Here is a 16,451-nt window from a genome sequence, read left to right as displayed (position 1 = left end):
ATCATCAACAAGTCAGACTGGAGTTTAGACGCCAACTTATTTACAATACAAAAGAGTAAAATGTGTACTTACAATATTAATTTGATAATTTGTATGCCTCCCGTAACATTTTAAATGTAGGATGAATGCCATGTTTTCTTACAAACTGTAGTCAGATGTAGAGCCAGTGTCATGTTAAAAGTGTTTACTATGTTTAATGTATGACAATCATATTCATTCTGTAACAAGTATTTTAAGGCAGGCATATCTGCTTGAATGATTATGCAAGATAACGCCTGTAATTACATCCTAGCTTTAGACAGTTTTTAAAGGATATTGTAGTAACAAGTATGATATAGAAACCTGCTTTATGGGTAAGGATTATATTTTTGTATCTGGTGCTGGACAAATTGTTACACAGATTCTATTTCATTTTTGCAACATGTAACAACTTAAATTATCAAATAATGCTGTTGCAGGGAATTGTATTATACGGGCATGTACTAACATTATACAAACCATTGGTGCTAAACTGAATCTATAAGTTGATTCAGGGTTCCAACTGCATATGCACAATACAATACATTGTGAGTAACATGTCAAAATTGAAGGCCCCCGACACACAAACAAAACACAGCATGGTCTAGACTCTAGACAACAACTGTTTACAAGTCAAGAGCCTTCACTGTTGACACCGCAAATGCACAAGAGTGGAACTTATACATGTATCTTTTATCAAAGTAGCTTCAGAATGTTTAACTTAAACATCAACAACTAATATCTGTACATTTCATATATTTATCCATTTCTGATTTACATCTACATTGTATGTATGCGTCAGATAACTGTTAGTGATATAACAAATTTAATCGGACATGTCAAAAAAATGGATACCATATTAATACAAGCTGATTGCCACATCATGTATAGAAAATTGTATGCTTCTTCTTCTCTACAAATGTTCCAATGTCATGTGGTTAAACATTATGTCATGCAGTCAGTTAACTGTCAGAAATAAATGTCTTTGATAATAGCGATGCTGCGTGTTTGTCAACTTCCATTGGCTGTTCCAAATTTATTTTCTGTAACTTTTTTCCATTTTGTGTTCTAAAACTTTGGTCGCCCAACTTTTACGTCCAGTTGCTATTAGATGTAGTTATGCCAGGTTGTTGGGTAATTCTAAACAGTAAGAAATAAAAAAAATGAGCATTAGCAATTACATTATGTTCTGACTTTAAGACCTGACATATTTACACATTGCTTGTGTTGTAACAAGCCTAGTAGCAACATTTATTTAGTAGGGAGAGTATGCAAGCAGGCGAAGAGAGTGGAAAAGAGCATGTAGCTAACTTAAAGTTAACTTGCACAAGTGAGAACATCTAGTAGGTATTTTGATATTTATGGCTTCACCACAAAGTGGTGAAGACATATTGTGTTCCCTCATGTTTCTTCTTCTTCTCCTGCCATTTCTTTAAATGGATTCATCTCTGCCATTTTCCGGCCAAATAACACGAAATTTGGCATGAAGGTAGAGTGGGCAAATACCCCGACGCTTTTTTTTTTTCATTTTTTTGAAAAATTGTTTTATTTGGGTTTTTTGGCCATTTTCAGGCAAAAAATATACATTTTGAGATCTGGTTCCCAGGTACTAAAACCAAATGACCTGAAATTTGGTATGGGGATACCTTGGACATATGTCTACAAAAAATCATTCAAGCTATTGACATACACCACTTTAAAATTGGGAAAAATAAGGCTTTTTGGCTATTTTCGGACCCAAAATGTACATTTTTGGCTCCTGTGCCCTAATATTAAATCTGAATGACCTGAAATTCAGTATGGGGATACCTTGGACACATGTCCAAAGAATGTCATTCACGATTTTGACATACACCACTTTAAAGTTATGTAAAATAGGGCTTTTTGGCTATTTCCGGCATTGGAAGGTTCCATTTCTGCATGGGGGTGTAGACTATTGGCAGCCATCGTAGGATGGATCCATTTTCGGTATGGGGGATAGGGTGAAGCCATCTGCTGCATTTGCTCTCAAGCAAATGTCGGCCTTTCTAGTTTGATACATATTATTGATAATTATGTAAGCAATAGTATTGTTACAATAGAAAGTAAATTTTAGCTCACTTGTAGAAACGTACTAATACCTTATTCTGCTTCTCTAACTTGCACTGTTCATTTCTATGATGGAATTCTCTGCTTAATAAACTTGTGTTCCATGAACATACATATACTATCTTTCTTCACTCATTTTTGATACTCTATGTCTAGGAAACATATGGTTAAAGGCTTTTCATCAGTCTTTTCCATACTGTGATGTCATATTTCAGTTTGTTGATTAGACATCACCTTGGATTGTTCCTTCCTGACAGTCCTATCCTAAATTTAGATGGCTTGTGTGGTTCCAGTGCCATCTTCCTAGTCACCTTAGCAGGCTGTATGACTGGGGCTTTATTAGGGAGGGGGGCTTTTACAATGCACTATTTTCCTTACGGCATATCAATCCTGTTTGGACACACCAGCTGGATTGACACAAGGAGGCAGGTACAAAGAGAAGTGACATGCCTTAAGAAACAAAGCACATAATAAAAGCCAAAAATATAATTAAAGTTGTAGAGCCTGCTGAGGAGACCACCTTCTTCCTGGCTGTCATTATCATCGCAGTTTAAGACATAACTAATCTTCATCTCCTCCAGTCCAGCATCTACCAGGCTTCAGAAACAGCTTTAAAGAGTAACAGCTTTAAACTGGCCAACTAGACATACCAGAGGACTTCGCCCACTTAAGGAGTAGTTTTCCACCCCCAAGTGAGCGTCACTGTCTACTCTGGCCACTCCTAAAGCCTGGTAGAGGCTATAAAAGCAAAGTCATGTTTGGACCACATTCTTCTCACTGCAGATTCCAAAGTTTCCCAAAATTCAAGAAACATGTAATTGCATTGGTGTGTCGAAATCTGAGGGTATGTAAAGTTTGCAGGATACCAATTACCTCGGCAATCTCCTCAAAGTTCAAACATGGGACCTGGGCTTTGTCCCATCTGAGAAGACATTGTTACCAAAGCAGGGTACTCCAATTTACCTGAGTCAAGTGAGGAAATTGGTGTAAAGTGCCTTTCCCATGGGCACAACATTGGGACCTGCTAGGGATTTAAACCCAGAACCTTAAGAGCCTTAACACAACCCTAACCACAAGGTCACCATGTCACCCTCATTGCATTGATTGGATGGTTGTACTGGGACTCAAACCCACAACCTCAATATCTATTGGGTAAATTCCCAATGATTGATCTTGAACTTTCTCGTCCATATTTCAATGTATCAAACAGTTTTAGTTACAAAATAAATGAAGAAATAAAACATGAGGTAGATGTAGAATATTCATACTTGAGCCAGATATGTCCCTGGTTTTCACGCCTGCAGTTACTTGTTTAGTTTGGCCTCAGCTGGTATATTCATGGTGAGAATCTTAAAGCTGACTTGTGGAATTAAGATCACGTCACATGCTTTTTCTTCACATCAAAAAAATGTGTCCACCATTCCACTTGCAATGCCACTCTGTGTCTACAGAGGGAGCACTTCTATCTCTTCACCAGCTAACAAACCCTCTTGCCATCTTCATCACTCAGAAGTGCAGATACTCAACACTCTGTGCGACCTCACAACCATGCAACCTTCAAAAAGATTTTGCCTGTTACTAGTCAACTTTGTGTCACTCATTCACATTGCATGTTAGCACATTACAGTGACAAACCACACCAAACACCCATCAACCACAAGCATGTGTCATGATCCAACTTCAGTACAGACCTCAAACATGCACCATGCACATCCAAACATGTGATTTCAACTGATTTTATTGCAAAATAAAGTTCCAGTACATAAACTTGGTCCCTTGCTTCTACATAAAAACATCTGCACTGATGTAAGGCTCAAGTCTAATAGAATTATGTCTATGTTTCTGTCCACTTGGGTAAAACTCATATGCCCCACTAGCTGCTGTCACTACTCCAGTAGTGACAGAAAATGGGGCATATGATATTAAGATCATAATGTTTCCCACCAACCTCTGCTTGGTGAGTAGTAAAATTGTCTTGAATCTGGTGTCACACAAGTCTAAGACATTTGGCTGTCAGTCACCAGAAAGTCATAGAATTTAAAAATCACCAGCTCGGGTTCAGCGTATTCCTCATCTGAAGATCTACATTTGTACTTATTACACTGGACAGGGCTCAGTATCCAATTCCTAAAAATCCTTCAGTGACTTATTTTTCCAATGTGCGACACTGCCTCTAGCAGAGCAGACCTTCAACAGTAAGTTGGTACAACTGCAAATCTAACATTTTCTTCTAGCAAAGATGTTAGACGTACAGCCTTTTTGCCCAAAATAGTTGAAACCATGACATTCTTTGCCTTTGGCACATACAGAATTATCTATGGCCAAGGGTCTGGCTCCTTCCTTTTACTACAGGACAAAAGTTGTCAAAGGAAGGACAGTTCCTGAGTAATTACAATCACTTCACCGTGACTGTTAACGACTTTTTAAGTCAGGGGTGCAGGCAGTATTGTCATTCTGCAAGGGGAAAAATTGTCAGCCCCATGGCATTCACAACAAACTGCACTGCTCCAGGTTTTTGTGATTTTACAGTACTCATTACTGTATCACAATATACTGGTTATGGCACTGAGGACCATTCAGATACAGAGAAAGCCAGTTGGAAGTTGGCAGAACAAGATGATACAAATACAAAGTACATTGTATCTCTCTGATCAAAGGGGCCTAAAATCTCTCAATGACAGAGAGATTCAGCCTACATTTTGTAGGAAGACCACATGCCTAGATCATGGATTAAGATCTAAATCACATATTGTATGTATGCCAAGGGCAAAATGTGATCACCATGAAAGACTGCCTCCTGTTCAGGGCCCAGCCCCCTTTTGTTTTCAATTTGAAAACAAATGGCACTTTTTTAAAAATCCCTGACAGCTGTAGTGTTGGTAGGTCTCAAGGGATTTTGCCAACTTTTCTGGACATTCCCCCCAGTCAACCTCATGATGATCAAGTGATCATGGCCTGGGGGTAGACCTTTTGGGGTTTTTTTACGGCTCTTGGTGGCAAATGTGCAGATGTTGGCACATTGGCGCACCATATCCATAGTGTGTATTTGGCACACATTTTGACAGATTAGCCTAGTAAGAGGCTCAGTTGGCATTACTCCACTGTACAGGGAGGGAAGTCGTGTAAAGTGCCTTTCCAAAGGGCACAACGTCAGGGCATGGTGAACCTGGGACCTATTGGTTCCAAGTCCAACGCTCTAATCGCCTTTTTGTATGGTCTGGTTTATGTCCTGATTTTGTCTGACCTAAAATACATTTAAGGTCAAGTTAAAGTTCATCCAGGTTAGTTCTGAAGGGGTGTTAAACTCCCTGCAGTACAAAGTGTACTGGGGTTTTCACACCCTACTTAGAACACATGGTACAGCACCTAGTGGTACCCTGCCCACGTGCCTATGCCCTGCCCAGTGTTTTAGCTGGCCTGTTCATCAGGTACAACTCCCAGTCCTTCAGTCGCAGGTGCAGAAAGAACTTCCACAGGTTCTTCAGCAAGCCCTCGTCAAATGGGTTCTCATCTCCGTGATAGTCTTTCAGGTACGTGATCCTATGTCTGTGGGGGGAAAATGCAAGTCCAATAAAAACATAGCATTAGAGGAACATGAAAAAGATTGCCATTATAATATAGATGCTGCCTGAGTTTCGCAAAAGGAATTGCCTCTCTCCAGTAGAATGTGTCATGAAAAATCTATCCTTAAAACAGTTTTTCTGTTATTTTGCATTCTACCATATTGTAAATCTTACACTTCCTGAAAGATGGTGTCAGAAGTGGGATTAGAACTCTGACCCCCATATCTTTTCCTGTCACAATACATCCAATATCAAAATATCAACTTCTAAAGGGAATCCTCCCCACCTTGACATGAACTCCCATGTGGTGAGGTTGATGCCGATCAGGTAGGTGTGTGAGGCCACCAGGAGGAAGGTGGCTGTACCTCCCAGCACCAGCACAAACATGGCCACCAGGTACAGCCCGTTCGACACAAACCAGCTGGTCCAGCTCTCTTCATACACAAATGCAGTCCTGAAAGGAAGATAACACAATGGCATCCACTCTACAAACCATTAGTCTTCTTCTCACTGCATTTAAAAACAAATTTCTCCTTGTATATATTTAAGCCTTCTTATAGTTGTTATGGATCTGTTACGTAACTAAACTAAATGTTCCAGGAAGATTAGCCACAATGTACTTACCAGACCAGGTGGACAGTCCATCCCACCAGCGAGGTTTCCACCAATAAGAAGATCCAGAAGAACCTGTGGTTCCTCTCCCCGATACACGTCTCGAACCACGGACAGTGGTGGTCAAACCGGTGGATACAGAACCCACACAGCTCACAGTGCTTGGCTCGGATGGGTTGCTGAAAGGAATACAAATTGTCTGATATTATACACAAGTAAACAGACTTTTGTGAGTACTACAAAAATAATGAAGCAAATACAAGCCTACACAGACTCACAGTGCATCCGTATCTAACAGAAATAAAATTGTGTTATATAAAGGAAAAAACAGGCACTGGATAACTATACATACATGTATCTGTGAACAAACATCTAACAAAAAGATAACTTAGAATTAAAACAAGAATTTTGTGTGCACGTACCTGTATGCCACAAAACCCACAGTTCCTGAGCTTGACTCTGGGTTTCAGACCAATGTCTGGTTCAATCATTACACTTGTTTCTGTAGCAGAGACACTGTCATCTTCCTCACTGTTGGACTCCACACACTGTTGCTGGAGGCAGAAGAAAAACAAGAAATTTCAAACCTCAGGGAAGGTATTTACTGTTGCAGTAAATTTCTTCTTTTATTCCTTTAATATTGTAAATTTCTCACTGATTTTGGGCATGGTCCACTGCCACTTCTTCTAAGACTGTGGGAGGACCATATTGCCTGCTTATTTCAAGAATTTGATCCCACTTCTTCCCAGCCTGCCAGGAGAACACTTCAACATTCCTGTAAGTCTGTGGTTATGGCATTCCCCCCTCACTGTTATTACATACTGGTGTTAGCCACAGTGTATCATACTACACCATTGTCCCATTCAAACCATGAGTTTATTCACTCTCTTCTTTTGAAAACTTCAGAACTATACCAGTCATGATTTCACACTTTCAACAAGACAACTTACTCCTTTCCTGATGGCATTCTTGTTGTTTGTGAGACTGACAAATCCAGGGTCCATGGAGCACACCACTGCATACAGCACTAAACTCAGGAACACCAGGGCCATGTATATACATGGTACCAGGTAGTCACCTGATATCAACTGTTGTCTTAGAGCTGTGGAAGGAAATACAGGAATGTTAACTTAATAGTATCATAGTCTACTTGTACGTATACCTCACACAACTTACTACAGATTAAAACATGTAACAGTATCACATGTAACTAATGTGATAAAGGAATGTGTAATTCAATTAGCCTACCGTTATAGATACGACTTTGTCCTTGCTAGCTGCTATATTGGAAATGAACACAACTTTCTTTGCAAAAAAGAGCAACCATAGATAAGAAACTTACCCTTGTAAACAAATTATTGCATTGTATATGCCCTTGCTTATACAGTAATTAGAGACAGAGTATCTAAGCACTTACCCGTGTCCTTAAAGAACAATAATGACACCACCCCAGTCGTTATACAGACGTGGAAGGACCTGACTAGGACGGCAGTACTGAACAACATCCGCCAACACGGCCTCTGCCACACACCCGCCATACTGGGCTGCCAGCCAACAACTCCAAAACAACCAAAAATAGCCCACAGAACTCGCCACTTCGACGTCTTGGAATCACACTTCTCTCGCCTTTCCAACTATAAAACCGCGCCAGAAATACGTCTGGATACGTGGAGCGGTGTAGTGACTGAGAATGAAGAATAAAACTTGCAGAAATCAGGAAGAATTTGTAGACACAGAAATTGGACCACAACCATCTTGGAAATGACGTGTTCTAAAACTATGTTTGGGCTGAACGACTTCTGCAAATAGGGGAGGGCGGGTTCTCATCTATGTACAAACGAAAAATTATAAGATACTCTCAACATTTTCAGACAAAATTAAGTACAAAATTTAGTTTTGGTATTTATATAAAGAAACAAGGTCGGATAAATCCAAGTTACGTAGGCAAAATGGTTGAATCGAGGACTCTTCTTTCTGTTTGCTTTCGCTGAATGAAGCCGCCCAATGACCTTCGACCTATTGCATGGGTTACAGCACTGAGAACGGAAGAAGTGTCGTGATAGCAAGAATACATCTTGACGCGTTTTGAAGATGGGTCGGACGGTGATAGCCGAGGATCTGTTACAGGATAGAATTCAGGAAATTCTGAAGACTTCTGCTGGCAAAGGAATAACAACCGGGCTTCTTGTGGGACAGGTAAGATGAAATTTTGGTGCCTAGTGCTGCAGACATATGGCATGAGTAGTACACGTGTGCACCTTTCGATAGAAACCCAGGGGGAGGATTTAAGGGCTTGGGGTGGTTACAGACTTGGGGCAGGGGGTGGTGACAGGAAGATTTCTTATCATCATCAGCTAAATACAAGTTACAAATGCCTCCTTTCCCCTCTTAACAAATTACAGTAGGTCTCTGTGAACTTGGCTAGGACGTACAGTTATCTCTTTTCCTTTCCAGGCCCATGGACACAAGCGAGAGGACTATGTGGTGCATCTCATCAGGACACCTAAGATTGAGGACGACACCCAACAGACTGGCAAGAAAAAGAAGAAGGGGTCAGCAACAAAATCAGAGAGTCTTGACTCACAGTGGATCGCAGAACATGCAAAACAGGTAGGTATTTACTAGTAATAAGTCTTCCCTTGAATGTTCTCATTGACAGATTGTTGACATTCGCCACACATGATAAAGAAGATGTCAAAATACTTGAGGTGCCATGCTGGTGTCTCTACCGGTATCCGCATTTTGAACAGTGAATGTAGGGACACCAGCATGGCAGCAGACACGCCAATGACATCACCTGATATACCATAATTATCACCTGTGCTGTAGCGCAATGTGAACCAGTCAGAATTGCCCTGAGGTCACCGAAATGTCGGCTGAATAAAAGACTTGGTTGTGTAAAAAGTCTCTTTACTCAGTGTCTTGCTAACCTGATGAAACAATTCACAGACATACATACATTGTACATGTAATTATCATGTTTGTGTGTTGCACAGGTGGAGAGAATGCTTCCTGGGGGGTTGAACATCCTGGGCATCTTTGTCGTGTTGCCCTCAGAAGAGAGCAGGACCATCCAGTCCCAGCTGATCCAGGTCCTGTACTCGGTTCACAAGACACTGCTGAAGACCCCCTGGCAGAAGGCTGTGAAGACAGAGGGTGAAGAGGAGGAGCAGCACAGAATAGTTCTGCAGATCTGTAGTGTCACCAAGAAGTATCCTTCCTCATCAAGTCCTGTTTTATTTAAAAACTGGTCTCAAACTCTGGCATAATGCCTGCTTTGACACAATGCATAATAAGCTGGTTGACGATTTGACCTATGCATGCAAAGTGTCATGCACTGTGGGTAATACATGTACATCAAAGTTGAATGCCTAGACAAGTTAGGGGCCTTCATTGTTTACTTCTGGCATACCAGCTTCACAGTTTGTTGCATAAAGTGTTATAAGTTATAAAAAAGAAGAAGTTTGTTATCCTTGACCTTTATTCCCAGATTTACCACAAAGACATTCAATGTTGTAGATCCTAGGGTAAGTTTTCATCACTTAAAAAAAAAAGCTTATTCCATTTCTTGAGAAACTTCTTACTGATTGACACCTTTTTGACCAGTGTCTTATTAATACTAGGCCGGTATCGTAGCTATTTCGTAGCAAACAATTCTGAGTACATGTACATACTTCAATGACAGAGGTCTACATCCTTGATTTCTTGTTTCCTTGTGGCCTCCAGGACAGTGGTACAGTTGCAGAGTGGAAGTTCCAGTCCTTTGTTAGCCAGTGGCCTCTACTGCACACTGCTGTAACTGTCAACATCAACATTCCTATACTGAGGGGGGAGGCAACAAAGACTCTACACCAGCAGCTAGATGTAAGACTGACAGGACATTCTTTTCCGTAAACCCCTTTTCTTGGTCCTTTTGAGCTTACTATTACTTGGTTTTTAAGGCTATACTATATTATATATAATGAATCCCTGTATCTTTTTTGACTCATATACTTGGAAAGTTTTAATTACAAATGTATATATATATATATTGTTAATTAATAAGTACATGTACACATGTAATTCTTGGCAACCTAATGGTCAAATGAATTGTCTAAATATTTTGTACACTATTCATTTCTACAGACTTCCATTGGTCCATTCTGTGAGTGCATCATGCAGGGTTTGTGTACCTTCAATGGTGTACTGAGGAAGGAGGATCAACCTCTACAGGCACAGGAACCACCACAGAGCAAGAAGGGACATGTATGTCTTCAATCATCATCATGTATACTATTATGCATTGTAGCATATCATACTTAGTATTCTGATTATGATTATGTGTATCATTGTTAGGCCAACATAAATCATATATATTCTGCAGTAGATTGTTAAATATGTTATAATTTTATGTTTTCCATGACCTCTCAAAGCTACAAACTGCAAACATATGCTTTCGCTGTGAACTCAAAGAAACACATACAGAGAGCTGTTGATTTTCACTGTGCCATGAAATAAAGTGCCATGTATTGACAGTATTTTTTATACTATCAGGGTAAAGGAAAGGGAAGACATAAGGAGACTAAGATGTCCCATCAGCCCACCAGTGATGGTCCTGAGATGTTCTGTGTGCAGATCCTTTCAAATGCAGTAGGAAAAATCTTACACAATCTTCACTTTTCTTCTGGATTTTCAGCATATACTTGTTCCATAGCATATGTTTTTAAAGAGAAAGCTTGCTTTTTATATCTGAGATAATTTGTTCTTTGCTAGATTTCCATGCTGGTGTATTAAAAGCATTTATTAGATTTACCTTTGTAGAATCATAAAGTATTTTTCTCATTGTTATAGACAAGTAACAAGTCAAAAGAGGCAATGGTGACAGAATGTGGAGGAACTGTGTTTATTCGGGGACTCATCCAAGCTAGGGCATACGTGCACAGCAAGGCAACTGTGGCACAGGCATCACAGGTAAGATACTAGTATACCACAAGAAACATACTAGTATACCACAAGAAACATACTAGTATACAATGTACATTGTACCACAAGAAACTATATTTTTCGGCCTCTATAAGGTAATGACACCTCTAACGTTTTTTACTTCACAGCATAGTCTTTTCAAGCCAGCAGCATTTACAATCACAGTTTGTAAATTCTACCAAGGACAGACTGATTTACTGATTTAATTTTTCCCAACCATGTATCTGTCTGCAGGCAATAAGAGAAGATGTAGTAAGGAGCCTGACTGCTAGATGTGAGCTACTTGCTGAGGATGTGTTGGAAGTTAAGGACTTTACAGCAGATCGAGGTAAACTATGTATTCAAATCTAAATCTAAGTCATATTTTGAGAAAGATGTAGAAAATGCCCAAAACATGTAACTATAAAACATAGACCTAGGATAATAGGAACTTTAAAGTACAATTTGTTACTGGTGTAAACCTAGCTGAGATTTTCACTCATGTTTATTATTGTGGAGATCATGAGTCTATAGATACATGTGTATGTGGATTTCCTTGTAGAATTGTACTGAAATCACTGCTTTTCTGAAGAACAATTATTGACTTTTCTAGCTACAGAAGGTAGTTTGACTTTGATTTTTGTTCCCCGTCATTAGAGGAGATGGACATCACCCCCAGGCGTGTGTTTGGGCGGCTCCATGACACCCACATGTCGGTGTGTGACTACATGTTTGAGGATGAGGGTGTGGAGGACTGTATCGCCAGGTGTCAGGAACTACTAGATGTCACCCTGGCAGCTGAGGATGTAGAGACTGATGCTGAGAGACTACCTGGTACTGAATTATGTTCACAATAGCAAAAGATCACAGTCTGAGAAAAATGGATGTGTTCATGGAACTATACGTCCGCAGTGGCAGCAGCAAAAAGAAAGTCGGCAAATTATCAATGTTCACAGTACAGGAGTGACTGCAAAAAACACACATATAAGTATAGTAACTAGAAAAAAATAATTACAGTAATCTGAAGGAATGGACCCACAGTCAAGCTTGTACTAGTGACTGACTCCATAACGTAAACCTGGCCACATTCATAGATTAATTGTCTTTTTCCCATAGACCCGAGCATCCAGAATCTTGTCCATAGTGGCCAGTTAGAGAAACCCGTGTGTGGGCTGATGGAAGGCTAACTTGTCTGTTCACCTCAATTTTGTCCCATTTTAGAACCAGAAGAGCTAGAAAAGCCGATGTGTGGGCTGATGGGAGAGGAAGAGGAGGAAGAAACAGATGGGGAAGAGGTGATCAATGCTCAGGCATCATGGGAAAAGTGGAAGAAGAGTTATATTGGTAAGTAATGTTGTTTTTTTGGGGGGGGAGGGGCTGTTCCAACATAAAATGTGCTCCATTCCCAAATCACATTTTCAGTTGGAAAACAACATTGAAAATGTAATCTTTCATTTCTATTCCATCTTGTACAGGTACAATGTACAGTCTATTACATCTCTTTATATGTTTTTGTCTTTTAGATGAATGTAATTTATAAGGCTGTAAGCAATGTACATGTTGATGTACCTTGTATTCTATCCTGACCAACTGTTGATTCGTTTATTCACAGGTACAATGATCGGAGCAGGCATAGCAGTGGTCATCTCTGGCCTGTTTATGTATCTCGAAAGTTAGACCAGTTCTTACCCGTTTTACCAGCTTACAATAGACTGATCCTAACTGTCCATCAGTTAACAGATCAACCAATGATAGCATGGTAGTATAACCACAGTTTAACCAATGAGAGAGTGGCTGCACGTCCATGAAATATTTGCATTTTTATGTTTTTATTTTGCAATTCTACTGTTTGTCGGAGGTGGACAGGGCTATGGGATCGGTCCATTGAAGTTCTATTTTACTTTTATGACGTACGCAAAGAATAGAGTTGTTTACTAGTGTTTGATTAAGAAGTGAAATTCAATGGGACCATAAGATATGTTTTAAGGTAACTTAGTATGTGTAACAGTGAAGAGATCTATCCTTTCTGGCTCAAACCAACTTTGCTGTAGTGTTACCACCATTGACATTTCATTGAATGATTTGATAACATTGATTTGTGCAGGAATAAATGTTATGAACTGTTATTAAAATATTATGAATCTATTAGGATTTGTAGGCTCATCAAATGAACCTGCTGTATTCACAATATGCACAATGTAATTACTAGCTGAAAGTCTTTTTGACTATTGTCTTTTTGACTATAATGTTACAACTCTTATATACTGTAAAGTGATTTGTACAAAGTGACTTAAGTTTGGCATTGAACACTTTCATTTATCATGATTGTAATAAGCCATTGTACCACTGGGTTTATGCTAGCCTGGGCTCGAGGTAACAATTTTGAAATTTGACTGAGATAGCAACAGAGGCTTAACTTTTTATGGTTTCTACTGTCTTTGAGAGATAAATAGTAAAATACATACACAAATGTATTGAAATGTTACAAGGAAGCAATCAATGTAGCAAGAAACTTGTGGTGGTGGGGGCTACAAAGTTCAGTATCCAACTATGTGAAATTGGAGGAAAACTAATCTGTGCCAATGACTTTTACTAATGGATTGTACAATTTTGTATCTTACTTCATTACATGTATCAATGAATACGCAGAGATGACAATGACTGTAGCAACATTGTCTTCAGAACAACAATGCATTTGTTAACACAATGTCTAAGTGTTTGGTTTGGTTTATTTAGACCTCCATCATTAGTCCTACAGCAGTTAGCCAATAATCCTTCAATATTCGAAAAAAAGACATACAGATTTCAATCTTAAGAATGACTTTATTGCACATATGTTTAACATGATAAGCTCTCCTACGTCCATGTAAACAGCAAACAAAGCTTCACAGTATAGAAAATGTACAATATATATACTGTACACTGGTGGAATAAAATATGCATCCGCCCATATGTAAGACTCAATAACCTTTCGTACAATAACATGTAAGTGTAATTGTACTGAATTCATATTTTCAAGACTTTCTTCTGCACTGATTAAATTACAAATACATGTACCCTAATTCACCCTAAGTCACCATAACCTCTACCAATAATTGCAGCTAAGGACATGTTCATTTCTAGCTTTTACAAAGAGCATTGTAGGCTTGGTTAATTTTTTCGTTCAGCTCTTCAGGACTTTCCAACAGTCTTCTTAGAGTGGTAGTTTCCATCTCCAACAGCATTCCTGCATGAGAAGTGTGACAAGAAGTATGCAAAGTTGATATTTTTGCACATATACAAGGTTGCAGTATCTAAAATTTAGGTAACGTTACTACATACTAGACATGAACTTTAAATTTCGAGAACCATTCAACCTTGAAAGATTCGATCTTTCAAAACTCATTTGGCTTATGTATATAAGCAATACAAGGAATAAACAAAAATGAAAGTATAGTTCTTTTGCTTAATTTGTGTAAAATTGTTTATTTTAATCATGTTTGATACAAAATATGTAGATTATCATTAGGCACATTACGAATACCAACCAATCTATTGATTTTCCGTACACACACACACACACAGATGAGTCCATTGCCAGGACCTTACCTGTAATTTTGGGAGCATCCTCCTCATATCGTTCACACACGATATCAAACAACTGTTCCCCTATTTCCTGTTTATCTGAGTCTAGCTGTAACTCGTGGACAGCGCCATGCTGTTCCCCTCCTTGTACAGCCTTCACAGCTCTGTGGACAGCTGACTGTAAGGCCTGCTTGTCAGCTAGCAGTGTCTGTAGTGTGTCTTCTGGTAACTCTAGTAACATCCCTGAAGGGCAGAAAGACAACAGTTAATAACTATATATAGGTAAGAAATTCTAGATCTGGGTACAGCACACTTGCATATTAGAACGGCTTAAATTCTCGAAGCAAAGAAATGAATGCAAAGTAAAAACCTCTGAAATGTCAAAAACAAAAGGAAGTACCTGTAATCTTTGCACACATATCAGGTTGCAGTTCTTCCACCTTTTCATACAGAATGTTTCCTACATCTTCCTTGTCCACACATTGAGATGAACCCGTACCAGATCTAGATGACTGCCTGAAAGAAAAGGTACAAGAAAATCATTCCAGCAATAAAAGAAAAAGAAGTTTTGGAAGGGTACTAAGACTTTCCTATTGCCTCTATTCTCCCTACTGTACCAAAGTATCACTTTGGTTTGGTTGGTTGATAATGATCATTCTGGCATACTCATTTTCCTCTGAGCGATTCAAGTGAGGAAAGTCATCATGTGAAGTGCTTTTTCCAAGGGCACAAGGTAGGTGACTTGGCAGGATTCAAACCCGGGACCTCTTGGTTCTGAGCCGAATACTCTGTCAATACGCCACTTACCCCCACAATTAGAGTGACAACCTACCCTTCTATTCTGTGAAGTGCTTCTTGAACTGCAGTTTCCAACAATTGTCTGTCCTGCAGCAGCCTAAAAACTCCTGTTTCTTCCTGTTCCAGCAGTTCCTCAGTAATTCTGTCTGCGTTGTCAGAGTTCACAGTGCAGACTGCTGCATATAAATGCTCCCTGAGGACCACACATCGGTCCACCACTGGTACCTGGTCCTGACAGTGTACCCTGGAACATTGTCCATCAAAAAATATTTTCACTAAAAAGTTTAACCAATTTTCATGCAACAACTAAACACACATTACAGAGGGCCTGCAAGGGGGGGTATTGATTACGAATTACGCCAAATTTTCGCCGCCGATTACGAATTACTTTAAATTCTCAGAGCTGATTACGAATTACGTTAAATCATGAGGATTCCCGACCGTCTAAAACACAGCAACTAATAGTTCTACGTCAAAACTATTGACTTTGTGTTGATAAGCGCATATGCGGTAGACCCAGGAGTTTTTTTTGGAGTGAGGACAAGTTCTGGCGGGTGCCAAAATCACCCGAAATCGGGTGCGAACCGGCGGCTGCCGAAGGCACCGGGCGATAGGTGACGATGAACCTTTTCATAACCACTGAGCCATGGCGATAGAGGAAGAAACATTTTACAAATATTATAAAATTATGCTGTGGATACTGGCTTCCTAGTCGTGGCCTAACCCACTCATGTCACCTGCCAGAACGGGGGCAATATCACTACACAACCACCGAGTATTTTAAATCTTGATTGGGGGGGGGGGGGCAAGATTTCGGGCGCCGTCCGTCAGCGAGCGCCGCAGGCGCGAGCCTGCTAGGGGGAGTCC

General features: G+C 39.7%; 3 protein-coding genes and 1 long non-coding RNA gene across 4 annotated transcripts in view; 2 read left to right on the top strand and 2 right to left on the bottom strand.

Moving 5' to 3' along the window:
* Positions 1–4,814: 4,814 nt before the first annotated feature.
* LOC109466008 (probable palmitoyltransferase ZDHHC12) lies at positions 4,815–8,069 on the bottom strand. Its single transcript, XM_019763525.1, has 6 exons — positions 7,699–8,069; positions 7,232–7,383; positions 6,704–6,835; positions 6,294–6,460; positions 5,956–6,123; positions 4,815–5,652 (listed from the first exon to the last, which is right to left on the bottom strand). Exons 1-6 carry the CDS (start codon positions 7,817–7,819, stop codon positions 5,496–5,498), a joined length of 897 nt encoding a protein of 298 aa, XP_019619084.1. The 5' UTR covers positions 7,820–8,069; the 3' UTR covers positions 4,815–5,495.
* Positions 8,070–8,276: 207 nt separating this feature from the next.
* Positions 8,277–12,094, top strand: LOC109466002 (protein odr-4 homolog). The gene is made up of 10 exons (XM_019763519.1): positions 8,277–8,477; positions 8,736–8,891; positions 9,278–9,492; positions 9,772–9,808; positions 10,008–10,145; positions 10,407–10,526; positions 10,815–10,910; positions 11,112–11,231; positions 11,478–11,571; positions 11,880–12,094. Exons 1-10 carry the CDS (start codon positions 8,373–8,375, stop codon positions 12,077–12,079), a joined length of 1,281 nt encoding a protein of 426 aa, XP_019619078.1. The 5' UTR covers positions 8,277–8,372; the 3' UTR covers positions 12,080–12,094.
* Positions 12,095–12,144: 50 nt separating this feature from the next.
* LOC109466007 lies at positions 12,145–13,929 on the top strand. The gene is made up of 2 exons (XR_002140001.1): positions 12,145–12,566; positions 12,835–13,929. It is a non-coding gene; the product is annotated as an uncharacterized LOC109466007 (long non-coding RNA).
* Positions 13,930–14,025: 96 nt separating this feature from the next.
* LOC109465928 overlaps positions 14,026–16,451 on the bottom strand; it is a 4,120-nt gene continuing 1,694 nt past the window's right edge. The window contains exons 2-5 of the mRNA XM_019763413.1: positions 15,619–15,828; positions 15,187–15,302; positions 14,811–15,029; positions 14,026–14,448 (exon numbers count right to left, since the gene is read on the bottom strand). Of these exons, the coding sequence (XP_019618972.1) occupies positions 14,342–14,448; positions 14,811–15,029; positions 15,187–15,302; positions 15,619–15,828 (652 nt within the window). The 3' untranslated portion in view covers positions 14,026–14,341. The remainder of the gene's footprint in view (positions 14,449–14,810; positions 15,030–15,186; positions 15,303–15,618; positions 15,829–16,451) is intronic.

This window comes from Branchiostoma belcheri, unplaced genomic scaffold (genome assembly GCF_001625305.1).
Source record: "Branchiostoma belcheri isolate BF01 breed outbred unplaced genomic scaffold, Haploidv18h27 scaffold16, whole genome shotgun sequence".
NCBI lineage: Eukaryota > Metazoa > Chordata > Leptocardii > Amphioxiformes > Branchiostomatidae > Branchiostoma > Branchiostoma belcheri.
The sequence above is the reverse complement of the archived record's forward strand: the minus strand, read 5'-3'. Positions and strand labels throughout refer to the sequence as shown.